The sequence below is a fragment of the Artibeus jamaicensis genome, unplaced genomic scaffold (genome assembly GCF_021234435.1).
Source record: "Artibeus jamaicensis isolate MK-2021 breed Jamaican fruit bat unplaced genomic scaffold, CSHL_Jam_final scaffold_1964, whole genome shotgun sequence".
In the NCBI taxonomy this organism is placed as follows: Eukaryota; Metazoa; Chordata; class Mammalia; order Chiroptera; family Phyllostomidae; genus Artibeus; species Artibeus jamaicensis.
In genome coordinates, this window is record NW_026522030.1 from 72332375 (window position 1) to 72348889 (window position 16515).

At 54.9% G+C, this 16515-nt stretch overlaps 1 protein-coding gene across 2 annotated transcripts in view; it reads right to left on the reverse strand.

Moving 5' to 3' along the window:
- Positions 1–3220: 3220 nt before the first annotated feature.
- Positions 3221–16515, reverse strand: part of PHF2 (PHD finger protein 2) — an 87245-nt gene continuing 73950 nt past the window's right edge. Inside the window, exons 15-22 of one of the 2 annotated variants that reach the window (XM_037128691.2) lie at positions 16243–16421; positions 16040–16110; positions 15080–15243; positions 9257–9531; positions 7597–7692; positions 7058–7167; positions 5871–6270; positions 3221–3798 (exon numbers count right to left, since the gene is read on the reverse strand). In XM_037128691.2, the coding sequence (XP_036984586.1) occupies positions 3608–3798; positions 5871–6270; positions 7058–7167; positions 7597–7692; positions 9257–9531; positions 15080–15243; positions 16040–16110; positions 16243–16421 (1486 nt within the window). In that variant the 3' untranslated portion in view covers positions 3221–3607. Of the gene's footprint in view, positions 5079–5870; positions 6271–7057; positions 7168–7596; positions 7693–9256; positions 9532–15079; positions 15244–16039; positions 16111–16242; positions 16422–16515 lie in introns of both variants that reach the window. The other variant, XM_037128692.2, reaches the window with a different exon arrangement.

Below are 16515 nucleotides of genomic sequence, written 5' to 3' on the forward strand. Positions count from 1 at the left end.
GTGGCCTGGACTGTTACCCTGCTGCCCCTCACCACCCCCTGCCCTGCACTCAGCCCCTCACTCCAGCTGCCTCCTGAAACACAGGTACATCATCTTGTGCCCACTTCATGGTCTTTGCACAGCAAGTCCCTTCTCTCTGTTCTGGCACAGCTCCTTCTCGTGGGGCCTTGGGGAGCTGCTCTCCTGGCCACATTCTATGAAAAGGTCTCTATGAGGGTCTGTTTTATAAGCCCAAGGGTCCTGGAGCTGGCCTGCCTGGACTTGAACCCAAGCTCCACCAGCTATGAGATACTGTGCCTCTTTCTCCATTAGCAAGATAGAGTGGCTCAGCACTAACACAGATCCTGGCACATTTGGCACTTACATCTTTCAGGACAAAACTGATAAGATTGTTACCATTTCCTTAGCAGCACTCCCAGTCACTGATAACTTTATTTCTCAGCTTCCTCCCTCCCTCCAGCCTGCCCCAAACCAGGCACAAAATGAGCTCTAGTGGCTGCCATCCCAGGACTGCTCGTTCCTGGCCCTCCCCTGACCCCTACCGGTCACTCTTAGTATTGCCCCAGGGGTCCAGAGGGACCCTTTCCTACAGGTTCTGGAACAGGATATGTCCATCCATACAGGGAGGGCATGCCAAACAGATCAGGCTACACATATGGGTGAGTTTCCCACCCATACAGAGACCACAGGAATGTGCTGATGGGGCACAGGACAAGGGGCAGAGGGAGCCCCCAGAAGCAGAGGCTCTTGTCCTCAGCCCTCTCCCAGTAAGCTGCACCCCAAGCTGGACCTGCTCACTAGCCTGCAGGGCCTCCCCAGGGCCTGCCATATCCCTGATGTGTGGATGCCCTCAGTCTGCACTGAGCCATTTTTGGCCTTACCGTGTACCATCATAGCGCCCTGAAGCCTGACCACCTGCCTCTGGGCCTTTGCTCATGTTGCTGAAGACACTTTCATCTCCTATGGGTGGCTCCTGGGACCTCTCAGATCCCCTTCTATCTAGGGTGTAAAAGATACCATATGTTCTACTGTCCAAGGGAGCAGGTGATGGTAGGGGTCCCAGACCTGGCAAGTCCTGGGCTGTTCATGAGGTGCAGGGCAGCAGGCCTTCTGATGAGCTTCATGTCCTCAGCAAAGTGGGCTTGTTGTCAGCTTTGATGAAGACTCTGGAGGATTCTCAACAACACAGCACACAGTAGGTGCTCAGAAAATGACTCACCTGAACTTTGGAAAGCTGAATTAATGACCATTTACTTTTGTGATGTTCAGTGCATAGGATGCAGCTACACATGTGTTGCCATCAGACAGAAACTGTGCATCTCTGAAGCCTAATACATGGGTCTTTGTGTTTTCTCTGCAAAGTCCCCTGCTGGCCTTGCAACTCTTCTTGCGGTGGGAACTCCAGGACACCAACTATCGGCATCCTGTGGCCCCTGGGGCAACCTCGTCATTCACCATTTGCCCCCAGGGTGCTGTGAAATGATGATGGGCAAGGGATCCTGTAGCACTGCAGTCTCCTCCACCCTTGAGGGTCACTGGCATTGTGTCAGGACACCTGTGAGTCAGGCTGGTGAGTAGGGCCCTGGGGGAGTGAAAAGGTGTTGGTTCTGTCTTCGGGGCCTCTTGCCCTGTTGCCGTCAGTGTGCCATGGACCTGCCATGTTGGGGACACAACTCTGGGTTTAATCCTGAGACTTTGAGAGTAGCCTCTGCACATGATGGGTCCATGGTACCTTGAGAAGGCCCCAGAGGAGGGGCTTCTCCAGGCGGTTAATGGAAGCCAGTGATGACCAGGATGAAAGGATGGCTTGAACTAAAATCCCCTGGGGGGCCTTGGGGGATGGGCTTGCCAGGCCCCCCAGGTTGGCACCCAGCTTACCCTTTGAATGGGACCACTCTCACAGAGGAAGGAGTTGGAGCTTAGTTTATTCACCCATGGGCTAAGCTGGGAGATCACTCAGTATACTCCTTCCCAGTTCACTGGCATGGGGGTTCTCAGCCCTGACCTGAGAGAAGACCTGGGTCCCTTGCTACCCCTGTCGCAGGCACACCGAAAAACATGTCTCAGGTCTTTGCAGAGACACATCCGAACACCTTGTACATGGGGCCACAGTGAGGTCCCAAGGCATGGCCAGGCCACATGGCACCAGAATTGCATGCATCAGACCAGGATGGGGCTTGGAACCAGGGAGACTCTGGGAGGCCTCTGGGAGCCTTTCCCTGGGCTTCAGGCCTCCAACTCCCTGACAGTCCTCTGGAGGTCCAGAACCAACAGCCAAAGGACCCAAGGAGCACTCAAACAGCTTAGCCTCTAGGACGCAGGCTCAGTGGCTGGCCAGCTGGGTATGGTAGGGGTCCAGAACTGGGCCTGGAGGGGCTGCAGAGAGCAGCCAAGGGCCAGGCAGGCTACCCAGGCAGGTTGAGTACTTAAGTTTGGGGATGTGAAGGGGCCATACCTCTTGCAGGGTCTCGCAGATGGACTTAAACTGTGGGTGCCCGGGGAGAATGTCATGTCCCAAGACCCAGTGATGCCCGAGGTGCCCAGCAGCCAGGCAGGCCTCGTGCTCCTCTGTAGTGGTCTCTCCATGCAGCTGGTATTTGTTTGGCCCCCTAATCCTTGATCCTCATGGTGCCAACAATGTGTCTATGCAGGGAGGGTGGATTCTGCTTTTATCCATTTGCTGTGAGTAACATTAGATCTAGACCGAAATCCTGTATTGTTCCTGTGTGCCTGTGGGTTTTGGCCCTGTGCTCACTGGACCCAGCTAAACTGTCCGCCTGTGAACCATAAGGTTTTAGAGGCTATTAGGATGCGTGGGACTGCGCCCAGTAAAGCTGGGGATCTCACAGGCTGCCTGTCCCCAAGGGTCACTTTTGTCCATTCCTGCAAGCTGGCTTGGGGTGCAGGGCAGTGTATGTGCCCTACAGGCAACCCAAGGGATTTCTAAGGGCAACGTTGGCAGCCCAAGCATGGGCTCGGGGCCTGGCCTGACTGCCCACCCTCACATCCAGCCCTTGGAATACACAAGACCTGCCCTCCAGACCACAGTGCCCTCCAATCCCACTGAGGCCACCCACCACCCTCACTAGCAGGATTGACGGCAGTGAATGAGGCAGAAATGACACAGACATGGTTCTGTACAAAACCTGAAATATTTTTACTCTTTTAAAACTTTGATTTAAGTTGCCTTAGACCTCATGGACTCAATACAAGAGTAATATGAATTGGGAAATAAAACACTTTAATAGTCACAATAAACTTTGTTAGAAATGTACATGTTGCCAAAATAATAAAATTTAAAAATAAGAGAGAGAACAGTTTGATGGCTGGGTTAGATTATATAAGTGTTCAACAATGACAGGCAAGGAAACCTTCAAAACGCCGGGTTGGACCAGTCAGGCCTGTGAGCAACACCCTGCCCGTTCCCCAGGCCCAGCGGCCGTGTCCCCACACCAGGCTGGGCCGGAGGCCAAGGCCTGCGCGCAGCTGCCTCTTCGCGTGGATGGAACACCCAGGGATGGGCATATAAACAAAGCTCATAAGAAATGTACAAATATAAAAAGCTACAAACATTAATAAATTACAGCATCACAAAACACAGAACACTTCACAAGGTGCTAGTAAAATAACTGTACCCCACCCCCTTCATCAACAAGAAGGAAATAAAGAGCTGGTATTCAAGTTGAAGATTCATCTTCAAACAAGTCTGAAATAGATCTTTTGTGTACTGTTTGCTTCTGTAAAGACAGATATAAGGCTGCACAGACATCACTTGTTTTTCAGGCAATACTTTAGTCCCTAAAAGAAAAAAAAATAACCATAACAATAAAAAAAAAAGAAGAAAAAGGAAAAGCATTGGAAACCCAACTGTTCATCAGACTCGGCAAAAAACTCGTATAAATGTTAATGAAGGACTCTATAGAAAGAAATTCCTAAAGATACTTTTACTCTTATAAAAAAGAAGTTATTTAAAAAGCTATTTACACGCTACATTCTATGAAAAATATGCTTCAGGAAGTACATCTAAAATTAAAATACAGGATTGCCTGAGAAACAAATCCAGCCCCTCCATGTCGATGGGCGGACGCACAGTCCAGGAGCCACCCATGCACTCGACACCAAGTGACAGGTGACAAGACAGAAGTGCCAAGCCCCCCTCATCCTCAGGCTTCCTGGCCACCATCCGCCCCCCACCCCCAGGCCCGGGGCAGGGTGCCTTCGCAGACAAGTGCTTTTGGGAGTGTGGCTGGTAGGGCTTGACAGGGCCCACCCACGTGGCTTTGCCTGGGCCCCCCAGGGCCCCACATCATAGCTGGGGAACCCATGGTGGCTTCCCTACCCACTAACACGCTGACCCTGCTGCCAGCCCCAGTCACTCCTAAAATGCCCTGGGCATTCAGGGGTTGACACCCACCATCTGGCCTGCCACCCACTGGCCAGGGAGCCTGGAGGCCCCTCTCCTGGCCAGGCCGAATACTCTCTGGACGTGTCTGAGAATCACTTGGGAAGAGCTGGGGGTGGGGCACATAAACACCCTGCTTTCTTCTCCTCTTCCTCTCTAGTGTTCTTTGCCTTTTTTTAAGCCTCTGGAGGCTACCAGCCTGTGGCTGGCTCAGACTCGGCCTGGTGAGTGGTTGGCTCACTCCTTCCTCGAAGGACTCGTGCTCCCAGCAGAGCTGCAGAGGCCCTGTAATTGCAACCATGCTCAGGGTGCCCAGCGGCTGCCCTGAAATTGGAATGGTCCTTAAACTGGCAGGGCCAAGTTTCAGGAACTGGTCACTCTAAGCAACTTGAGAAAGGACATCTGTTAGTATTGACGAGCTCCGCCTGCTGAAGCAACAGACACGTGCTCATGTGTGGGGAGTAGTGGCTGGGAGGAGGCCAGGCCCTCCTGGGGGTGAGGCAGCGTGGCCACCCTCCTGGGGGCTGATGTTGTAGCGGGGCTCCGGGGGTCCTGAGCGGAGCAGAAGGATCCTGGCTTTCCAAACTTTAAAGGAGCAGTTTTCCATTCCGATGAATTTTCAAAATTTTCCCAAGCCTCTGCTTGGCGGTGGCCATGCCCTTTTTTGTACGTTTTCCTGGGGGTAGAAGAGGGGACACAAAAAGGCAGACAGATGTGTGAGAGGGCAAGAGGAGCAGCGTGTAGGGTGGGAAGTCTGCAAACCCTCCTTGACTCCCCCATCATATCTGTAAAGCGGGCCTGTGACACTAGAACCTGGGCACGCTGTACCCTCCGAAACCACAGATCTTCAATGAAGCTCCCAGCTCAGTGGTTACATGGACAAGGGGACAGTGGTGAAGGGGAGGGGCTGAGGCAAGCATGGGGACAGGCCAGGACAATGGCATTACGGTGAAGTGAGGGCACTTGCCCCACCTCCTGGCAGCAGGGCCACCTGGAGCCACACTAGCTGTGTCCACGACTGGCTGGGTCTCGTGGCCAGAGTGAAGGACTCTGCTGGGGGCACAAGTCCTTTGAGGAAGGAGAAGTGAGCCAACCACTCACCAGGCCACAGGGCCAGGGGGCTGACAGTGGAGATGCCAACTCACAAAGAGGGTCCTGGATCAGTCACCCTGGGCCCCTCCCAGAGAACCCTTGGCAAACCATTGACCACACCCTGACTCCAAGTTAGGCCCCAAAGTTGAAGCCCTCAGGATCTGTGGAGCTGGATATAACTTTGAGGCCACCAGACTCCCCTGTTGTGTGACCCTGGCTCTCAACCTTGAAAGAGACCATTTCTTTCACACACTGAAAGGTGTGACTAAATGTGTGGCCACACAGAGAAGTGGCTACAGTGGGACAAAGGAAACCTGCGGTCACCTACGGGGACAGTCTACAAATCTAGGCTGCTTAGGGCTAATAGGTACAGTACCTTTGGCAGCAGTGTTGTTGGGGGATGATGCGGAGGGCCGCCTCTGTGTGAGGAAGACCCCAGGGGCCATGGGCTGTGAGGCACGACCTGCCTGGGCCCCCGTGAAGGCGCCGGCTACAGTGTACTCATGGTCGGCCAGGCTGCTGCTGTGTGCCTCAGGTGGAATCTCGGGCGAGCTGCCCTCCTGTGAGGCCTGGCTGCTGGCGGTGCTGGTGGAGGCCGTGCTGGTGGAGGCAGGGGTGGTGGAGGATGGGGTGGTGGAGGCCGAGGTGGTGCTGGCCGAGGTGGTGGAGGCCGAGGTGGTGGAGGCCGAGGTGGTGCTGGCAGAGGCAGAGGTGGAAGTGGTGTTGGGAGCCAGCTTCCTCTTGGAGTTCTTCTTCTTCCTGCTCTTCTGCTCCTCCTTTGAACAAACCATGTGGGCAAGTTAGCCAGCAGGGCCAGTCTGGCCTCAGATTCTGGGCTGTCGGATTCTGGGCTGTCAGAGCACGAACTTGGATCGAGGGCAGGCAGGTCCCCATGCACATGACCTCTCCAGTGGAGCTGAGCCACAGTGCTACGGAGCAGAGAGGGCTGGGCCAGTGCCTGAGCCCCTCGGAGCAGTGCTGGGGCCCAAGGCAGGACCACCATGCTTTCCTGTGTGCAGTGGGATATCTTGGGCACAGGACCAAGTACGATGTGGCAGTAGTGCTCAGCCCCCCATTCCCATCATCCCACTCTGAGCTGCCTTGAGACTCTTAGTCCTAGACCATTCACTTTGGTCTTGTTAACTTGCCCAGAAGGGGTAGGGCCTGGTCCATTTGGCACCTGACAGTCTGAGACCCACTCTTCTGAGGGAGCTAAGACCGGAAGGAGCTGAAGTGGCAAATGAGATGGACAGAGGATGGAACACCTATCTCCAGCTCCGTAAGGACAAGAGGAAAATGCTGCATCACCAAAGACTGGGGAGGCCCCCCCCTGAAGAGCTGCTGGCCAGGGTTCCCCCTGCACCTAGGACAACTGGCCTGACCAAGAAGACACTACTCTGTGTCAGGAGCCCATACCACCAGTTCTCCACTTTCCCACCCCCACCTCTTAGGGACTTAGGGGCCTGAAGAAACAGGGGCCAGCAACATTGCAATTTCCCTCAGCCCGTGCCAGCCCTTAGCTTGGATGGTTTTTGCACAGGATTGGGGTCCCCCCCTCCTTACCTGCTGGGATAGCTTGGCTGCAGCAGCTGCCAGCCCAGTCTCGATGGAGGCCACTCTGGTCCCTTCTCGAACAGGCCTGTCCTGCCTTGGCACCGATGGGCCAACCCTCGCTTTGGGAAAGAAGGTCGGTCTGTCTCAATTGGCCACTCACCACTGTGGGCACCCCTGAGCTCCCCTAGACCCACCTCATTCTGTCCTTAAGTCCCCAGGACATGTCAAAATGTGGGAGGGTCAGTGAGAGGCCCAACAGGATAGGGGATCCCACCGAGCAAGACAGGAGAGGGCAGGAGGGATCACATGAAAAGTGGACAATGCCTCCCCACACTGGCTGCCACAATGGGAGCCAGGTGAAAAGGTGGCCCTCTCAGGACTGCTCAGCAAGGAGGAGGGTAACACACCAGCCCCCTTACAGGAGCACCTGGGCTCCAGGTCCCAGGGACGAGCAGGCAGATGACATCCCCTCTGAGCTATGCGTACAGCCAACGTGCCCACGGTTGCCCTTTCAGGTGTGAACGGAGCCTGCCCCACGCCAGAACTACCTGTTGGGCTGTAGGGAGCATCATCTGAGGCTTTCCTCTTCTTGGACCGGGACTTGAAAACCGGGCTGTCCTCATCAGACTCCAGAGAGGGGTACACTAGAGAGGCAAGGGGAGCAAGGACTGAGCTGCTGGGACAGCTGAGTGAAGTGGGCACTGCAGGCAGCTAGCAGACCTGGTAACCAATGTCCTTGGGTGGGACCAGCCTCAGGTTGCAGAGTGCCAGGCCTCCCGTGCTCCAGAAATTGTCTAGCGCAGGCCCCCTTTCTGTTCAGAGAGGGGCACCTGAACAGCTTCACCCACCCCAGCCTGACTACAGCACCCACCGGATGCCCAGTTCTTCTCGGAACATCTCACTCTCTGCTGCTACCAGAAGAGAAAACATTCATGGAGATTGATGGCTCTGAACACCCCACCCCGGCCTCAAGGATTCTCTGGAGGAAGGAACCTCTCATGGTTGCTTCATGTGAGGTGAATTGCAGGTGCTACCCCCACCTCCCACACTACAGGCTGGGAACTTCAACCACCAAGACTTGTGGCATCTGAACCCCCAGGACCTACCCTAGGCCCAGAAAACGGAATTCACTCCACTGTCTGTGAAGTCAGGGCAGGCCCCACAGTGAAGCATGAATGTGTGCACCAGATGGGACAGGGCCAGCCTCACTGCCAGAGGGCTATCTGGGCACAGGGGTACGGACACATGGCCCTTGGACTAGCAGGATGGTGCTGAAAGCAGCCCCTACAGCATGGGGGCAGCACACTCATAATCCTGGGTTGTAGTGGGCCTGTGAGAGCAGGTCGTACCCCATGGGGACTGATGCATCCCCAGGCAGCATCTTACTTCCAACTCCCCTCCCATGAGGCTGACAGCAGCCCCTCCAGAGGCTGAAGCCTGGAGGGGCCATGCTGGGGATTAAGGGGCCATAGCCCTTGGGAGGAGACCCATGACCTAGCCACCAACTCACTGCCCACCTCAGACACAAACCACAGAGCCACTCTGGACCTATTGCTCCATCTACACAGACAGACAGGGTAGACACAGCCTCAGTGCACCTCCTAGTATAAAATGGGGGACAGTCAGCCAGGTCCTCAGAACACAAAGTAAGCTATAACCTTCAACCCAGCAATGTCCTTCCCATGTATCACCTGAGGACACTGCAGACACAAGCTACACAAACCCCTTACACACCAACATTCAAAGCAGCATTGTTCACAATCATCAAAAGGTGGAAGCCCCCAAAGTGTCTGTGGGTGGATGAAGGGATAAGCAATGTAGTGTGTCCACACTGTATAATATTATTCAGCCACCAAATGAAGTGCTGACACATGCTACAATGTGGAGGACCCCTGGTGAGTATGCTAATAAAAGAAGCCAGACACAAAGGCCCAAGCATTGTTAGATACTGTGAATAAGACATACCCAGATGTCTGGAAGACGGAGGAAACCAGTGGTTACCAGGGGCTGGGGACTGGGGGAAATGCACTTCTTCTAGGCCTGGTAACGTGTTCTCAAATTGGCTGCAGTGATGGAGACACACTCTCTAAATATACTAAACACCACTGAGCAGCCCACTTTTAAAGGGAAATGTTTACAGTCTGTGGTTTATCTCCCATAAGAAAGGGCCAGCTCCACTGTCAAAGCTCTCCCTGCAGTGGTGCTCACCATAGTCTGAGTCCTTGAAGCAGGCATCCAGGTGGTCCTGTTCCTCCTCATAATCATCCAGGTCCATGCTGTTCTTGGCTGCCCTCTTCAGCAGCCTCTTGCCTGTGTTCTTGCTGCCGGCTCCATTCTTCCGGGTGCCGTGGGCCGCCACCGAGCTGCCCTTGGCCTGGCCAGTGCCCCACGTGGTCTGCAGGCAGGAGTCGGAGGCCTGCAGGTTGGCCATGGATAGCATTCCCTGAATGGCTTCCTGCGTGCTGGGGGAGGCTGGGGGCTGGCTGGAGGTACAGAGAGACAGGCACTCAGACCTGGCCCATGGCCCACAGCCCACACATCCTCTCATCCAGCGATCAGCAGAGGATATGGGAGGATGGGATGGATGGTGGTGGCTGATGACTTCTCCATGGAAATGGCCATCCTACCCTCTGCTCCCACCCCCCACTCCAAAGGGAGGGTTGGAGACCTCTGGGCAGAGAGAGGCCTCGAGCAGAAACACGGGGAAGGGAAGTGCAAGGAAGAAAGGAGGGGGAGACAGAGGCCCGGAGCCCTCCTCCTCCACTCTAGTTGATTCTGTACACCTGCGTCCTCCCACGCTGCTCCCCCACGATGGACTCCTGCCCAAAAACACAGGCCAGGTACTCCTCCCCCAGCACCCTCGAGGGCACCCTTCAAACCAGCACCCTGACATGGTGGTACTACAGCACTCTTGCTCCCAGGGCCCATGCTTTTCCAGGGGCCTTACTCTCTCTCCATGACTGGCTGGCACGTGCAACTACTGTATATCTACACCCAAATCTATACTTGATCCTATACATACATCCAACCTATACCCACATCCGTACCTGTAACTGTATGCCTGGACCTACACCCACACCTGCATTTACAGTTACCCCACACCTACAGCCCCATCAGTACCTCTGTCTACACACTCCCTTGTACCTACACGTACCCCCTACCTGCATCTGCATCTACACTCATACCTATACTTCCACCTACACCGCTACTTACACCTGCATCTGCACCTCCACCTGGCCTGTACCTACACCTCACCTGACAGCCAGAGTTTAGTCCCTTTTAACTCCGAGATGCCCAGGCTGAAATGAAGCGACTTCTCAATGCCACCTTCCCCTCACTGACCTCATCCTGCTGCCCTCCAGCTCTCGGCAGTGCTGCTCCTCAGAACTGGCCTGAGTTTTCCTGTCTATGTTCTTGTCCCCTGCTCCATGCTTTAGCCCCTAATGTCTTCCCTGGCTGCACTGGCTTCCCTCCCTCCTGAAGGACCTCTGGCTTCTGAAACACCTAGTGCAGCCAGCACCACTGCCTGACACCTCATTATGTGCTGTCCTTATTCTGGAAGGGGCAGATGGGCGGCACCTTCCCACAGAGCCAGGTCCAGAGAAATCTGAACGACAGGCCCCTCTAGTCTAAGTCCTGGATTCCTCCAGTAGCTGCCCTCCCCTCCTTGTCACTATGGACCCTCCCACAGGGTTCTGCCCAGCCTCCTCAAATTGGGGGTGGGGGCCTTCTCTGCTCCATGCCCTTCTCCTGCCCCACAGCCTGTCCATGCCCCAGCCCACATCTCTCACAGCCAGTACCCCTAGGGCACAGGTGGCAAACACAAGGCCTGTGGACCAAATCTGGCCCTCCACCTAGTTTTATCTTTTATCTGGTCTAGCACCTTGTTTCCAACCGGCAGCAGTGCTGAGTTCCTTGCCCCTAAACAGTAGTTACATTTACACAGTCCTAAAAATTACATTGGGCCCTTTGAAGGCAACCACGAGGCTGATATGGCCCCCAGTGAAATGAGTTTGACAACTCTGTCCTATAGATTCTGTGCATCAGAATCCCTGGGTAGCGTATAAATGCCAATACTCAGGCCCTATTTGGAGATTCTGCACTGGCCTGGGCCCTGGGTAGCCCTGAAGCCAGCACAAAGGGCCCTGCCTCGCTCACCCCTCAACATTCCCACAAGGCATAGTGTTCAGCCAGGCAGCTCCCACGGGGCCTGGGCCCCAGTGGGCCATTTCTGGCCACTACCCAGGGCAGGACAGCTTACCCAGCCATACCTCTCATTGCATCAGGGCCCGGTGCGGGCAGATGACTCTCCCTCTGCTCCCTGGGGCTGTGGGAGGCAGGGTCAGGAGGTTGGCATGGAGTTGGGAAACCACGGCCCCGCTTCTCCTTCCTCCTGTCACAGCCCCAGGAGTCCCAGGAAGAGGTAGCAGGACTCCCACTCTATGTGCCTGATGTAGAGGCCCCCGCTTGCCCACCTCCTGTGCTCCCTGACCAGGGTACAAACCTGCCTCAAGGGTGCCGTAGCCCCAGTGTAGCACTGGAGAGTGTCCACATAGCCTCACTGGGGGCTCTGCACCATCCTCTCTTACACTGTCCCCTCCCCTTTCGAACCTCTACTTCCAAGAAGTATTTGAAGCTCTTACATTTAGCGAGAGCATTAAAACAAGAAGGGAGCCCTGGCTGGTGTAGCTCAGTGGATTGAGCGCGGGCCTGTGAACCAGACAATCGTGGTTCGATTCCCAGTCAGGGCACATGCCTGGGTTGCAGGCTGGTTCCCTGCAGGCCAGTTCCCAGCAGAGGATGCACAAAAGGCAACCATACATTGATGTTTCTCTCCCTCTCTCCTTCCCCCCTTCCCCTCTAAAGATAAATAAATAAAATCTTTAAAACAAAAAAAAAACAAGAAGGGGTCAGGAGTACCTGCTCAGAAACAAGGCTTTCCCAAGACTGAAGCTGAGAGGGATGAAAAGATGGGGCTTCCACAGAGGGCACAGATACAGAGGACAGTCCCTGAAGTCCTAGGGCCCCCTCAGCAAGTGTGGACAGAAGCCATCCTGCATGAGGTACTGCTAGGCTCCAGGCCAAGCTGAGGGAGGAGTGATGTGCAGCGCCTCTCTGGGCAGTCCTCCTCCAGTATGACTTCCCCTGCTCGCCCAAGCCACGGTAGACCAAAGTGTTTGAGGGTTCACAAGAACCAAATGGGACTACATTCTTAAGCCTAAAGCAATGGGGAAATCAAGTATAGTCAGACCACCCTGGTTCTTTCAGAATCCCCAGCTGGACCCTCTGTCTGCCCCAGTGCCCACAGCCCCAGCACTGGCCCCACAGCCCCAGGACCTGCCCTGTCCACAAAGCATCAGCAAAGGGCTGACCAGACCCTGCCGAGGGCATGCAGCATTTGGCAGTATCACTGCTATACCATCGTCACCCACGCTTTCTAAAGCAGGGACAGTTCTCCAGTCTAGCATGGGAGGTAGCAAGCCCAAAACTGGCCCTCCACTCTCTGCACCAGGCTCTTGTAGAGTGTGTCGTATGACCCAGCCCTGAACGTGTAGACCCCTTACTCAGCCTCGGACCATACAGACACCAGACTTCCATAAAGGACAGGAAGGTAGGGGCTAGGACACCCATCTTGAGAGTCCCCTAGAAGCCAGCCACCTACCCACACCAACTGAACCTTGAGGTCCAGCTCAGCTGCAACCCAAGATGGGGGCTGTGGAGCCCAGGGCCACTGTCTGGGGCTGCTGTCTGTCCATACCAGGGGCAGATCAAGGAGCAAAGTCTAACCAGTGCACATGGAAAGTAATACCTTAATCCTCCAATTATCATATCAAAATTCTCTCCATTCCCCCCAGCAATAAACACTAAGCAAACCATCCACAAGAAATTAACATATTTTCCTCCATTTTCTTCAGCTGTTTTTTTCCAAATAGCAAGTACTTAAAACAGAGCAAATGGACCATCAAAAACTGACCTACGCTCCAAATGGAAGACTCCAGAGGAATTGCTTGTGGCAGGCTGAGGGGGGCAACTCGGCAGGCACGTGCGCAGTGTGTGGGCGTGAGAGGCAAACCTGTGTGTGAGCATCTGCAGAGCAGTCAGCAGTATATCCACACACCAGTGGCCCTCCTTGAGGTTGGCCTGTTCAGGTTAGTCAGGAGCCCAAGCTGAAGCGCCTGTGTTTCCAGCTCCATGAGAATCCTGGGCACCTGCCCGTCTGTCCTCCTCCCAGGAGTCTCTTCCTGGACCTTGCAGGAGCCCAGGATGTCTAGGGCTCCTCTCCTGGGTCTGGGTGTCAACCAGTTACTGAGGTGTTGGACAGTCAGTGCTCCTCAAAAAAAGGTATCCCAAAGGGGCATGGAGCTAACCCTGGGCACTGGTGCCCTCTAGGACAGCGGCTCACAGCTAGACTTTTCCTCCTGGCCAAGGCCCAGGGCACCTCTGCAGTGAGTGGCTTAGGTTTTACACCCACAGAAACCACTTAAAGCTGCCCAGGGAACCTGCACCCACTCCCAGGAGAGGATGTAACACCACACAAAAAATAGTAATTTGTGAATGAAAACATGGCCATTTGATTAGCAAGAGCCCCTTTTAATCAAGCCCTAATCCACCTCCTGAGAGTCCCTCTGTCTAAGACGGGCCTGACATGTGGCCTCCAGGGACTCATGCAGCCCTGGGACCTCAATTCTGGAAACACAAACTTGGAGGCAAAAGGGAATGTGTGGAGGACAGATCTGGGGGGCAGAGAAGGAACCACCCGGGTTACATGAGCCCTACCTTCCTCAGGCCAAGTCACTCTGGACAGGAAGTCACCACCCTGCATGGTCAACCTGCCTAGTTCCCTCCGCTTGGGCTCTGTCGTCAGGCAGAGACTCTGGTCCCCACTCTGCTGCCTCCTAGCAGTGTGGCCTCCAGTGAGCTGCCTGGGCCTCAGCTTCCTCATGTATGCAGCAGAAGTCTGCTGCTGTCTTGAGTACTAGAAGGGGAGCCACCCCCACTGTGGCTAAGGTGTCCGAGTGGGAGGCTGCAAGGGGCACAGGCCACAACTCCTCAGTTCTGTCAGTGGTACTTGTAGCAATTCCATGTAAAAAAATTTTGGCTGAAATGCTTAAAAACAAAATTTAACTGGGATTGAGGGAGAAACAAGCCCCAGCCCTTCATTCAATGCAAAGCCCAGATTAATCCATTTTTCTTGAATCAGGGGATTGAGCTCACCAGGCCTGGGCAGGGAGGGCCACCTGGCCTGAGATGGGCCCACAGACCTTGACCATGTCTGCCCAGAATCTCAGAGCCTCCAAGGCAGAACAGCATCCACACCATTGTGAGTGGGTTCCTGACCCAACTCAACAGGCTGCACATCTGGTCTCAAGGACAGTCTGTCCTCCCTCCACCCCCATTAATGCCAATCCAGCCCCTCAGGGTGCAGGTTCTCAAGTCCATATGCTCTGAAGTCACTGTCTCCTGTGCCTAGAGGTGATGTCTCTGCAAAGAAGCTCTGGGTCCCAGAAAGACTCATCAACTGTCCTTGATTTGCATATGGGGCGCACACCATGCAAATTTTCTTACATTATTTTTATGGCATTTGGGAAGTGACAAAAAAGACATGGCTGGATGTCCCAGCCTGGAGCAGCCCTGACACCTGGCATGTGCCTGGCCTGGCACTGTTTCCCCACAGGGCCCCCTCAACTTCTCTTGCCACAGTTCCCACCCAAAGTCACTCTTCAGCTGCCTCCTGCCCAGGTATCTGGAACTATGGAGGGGAATAGCCTCTGTCCCTTAAAGCTTTGTGCCCTCAATTAGAACATCTGCAGACATGCAGGACCTTCATGGCCAGCAAACACCCACCTCTCTGACTATCTGGAACCACCTCTGCCAGGCAGCGGTCCTACTCTGGCTACCTGGTCCCTGGGACATGGACCCTCAGAGCCCCCTGCATGAAAACTACTATGGGCAATATAGCCCCACTTCAAATACCTGCATGGCCCATATGGAAGCACCAACGCCCCCGGCCACCCTGGGGTGTAGGCCTACCTGTTGGGGTTGTAGTCAAGTGCGCCCACCTCCTCGCTGGCCTGCAGCAGGTCCAGGATGCCTGCAGCTGAGCCCCCGCCATCCTTCTTCACTCTGGCATTACGGGTTGGCTTGGTGTCCGTGTCAATTTGAAGGGAGCCCTCATCTGAGGAGTCATCACTCGGCTGTGGGGATAGGGAGCCAATCAGAACAGAGCTGGGGAAGAGGGACAACGCGACTGTTCCCCTTGACAAGAAAAAAGTTTAAAAAAATTTTAAGAGCCTGTCCTGTCATGAGCACATGAGGCTGGCTGGCCAGACACTCCCTGGTATGGGTGCTGGAGCTTTCCAATGGGATCGTGGAGCCCCGTATACAAATCACAGAGTGCCATCACTCCTAGCACTGTTCCTCAGAGGAACCCTGGTCCCCAGGACCTTATACCAAAGGCCCAATACTGAACACAGGTACAAAGGAGCCTATGTGGTCAGATGAGGAGTGGGCAAGAAGACGTATCTACACCAAGGGTCCCATGTAACAGCCCCTGGCAGGTGACTCTAAGGGGACATCCCACAGCTCCCCAGGCAGCATGTGACCCCCATGGAGGCCCCCAGTCTCACAGGAGACAGCAAACATGTCCTGGTTGGACAAAGCCTAATAGGTTTTCTAACTTAATCCCCCAGCAGGCCCAGCCCCACTTTCCCCCGCACCCTGTCCTCAGCATCAAGGAGATGCATTATCATCATGGCAGGTCTAGCTGGGCACTCCCGAGGTCCCACCGCTTACATAGACCCGCAGACCCTCCACACCCTGAACCAGCTTTTGTCCCTCCTGTTCTGGGCCTTGGGCTCATATCCACACTCTGGAGCCCAGTCTGGCCTTCCCACAAGAACTCCAAGAAAAGGGTAGGGCACAAAGATGCCCCTCTGCACTCCAAGCAGGAAGCATATAGGCCACAGTCTTGGGAACTCAAACAGTGCTCACCTTGTAGAGTGCCGAGTCCAGCTTTGGCTTCATAACGGGTGTGGGCAGTGGCTCCTTCTTGTCTAGTAAGACTGAGACCAGAGCAGACAGGAGTTGGCGGTGGCTTTGGGAGGTTGGACCCGGCCAGCCATGCCTGACACCTGCCCGCTCCAGGATGGCCCTACAGGGCTGGGTCTGCCCCTCCTCATATCCCCCCAACTCACAGGACAAGTCCCTCTTCGGGGCGTTTTTCTTCCTCCTGATGGGGAACTCGTCAATCTTGAGCTCTCCGTCATCTGACACGTACTCATATTCATCCCGAATGGGCTGGGGCTTGTCCTCCTTGAAGTTCTGCAAGGCCCCAAACACCCCTGGGCTTGGCTGCGGTTTGAGGGACTTGGAGCTAGAACAGAAGTGAGCTGGTCAGTGGGGGTCCACATGGCCTGGCCAGTGCCCTCAGCACCCTGCCATGGGCCTCAGAGAATCAGCAGTTATGA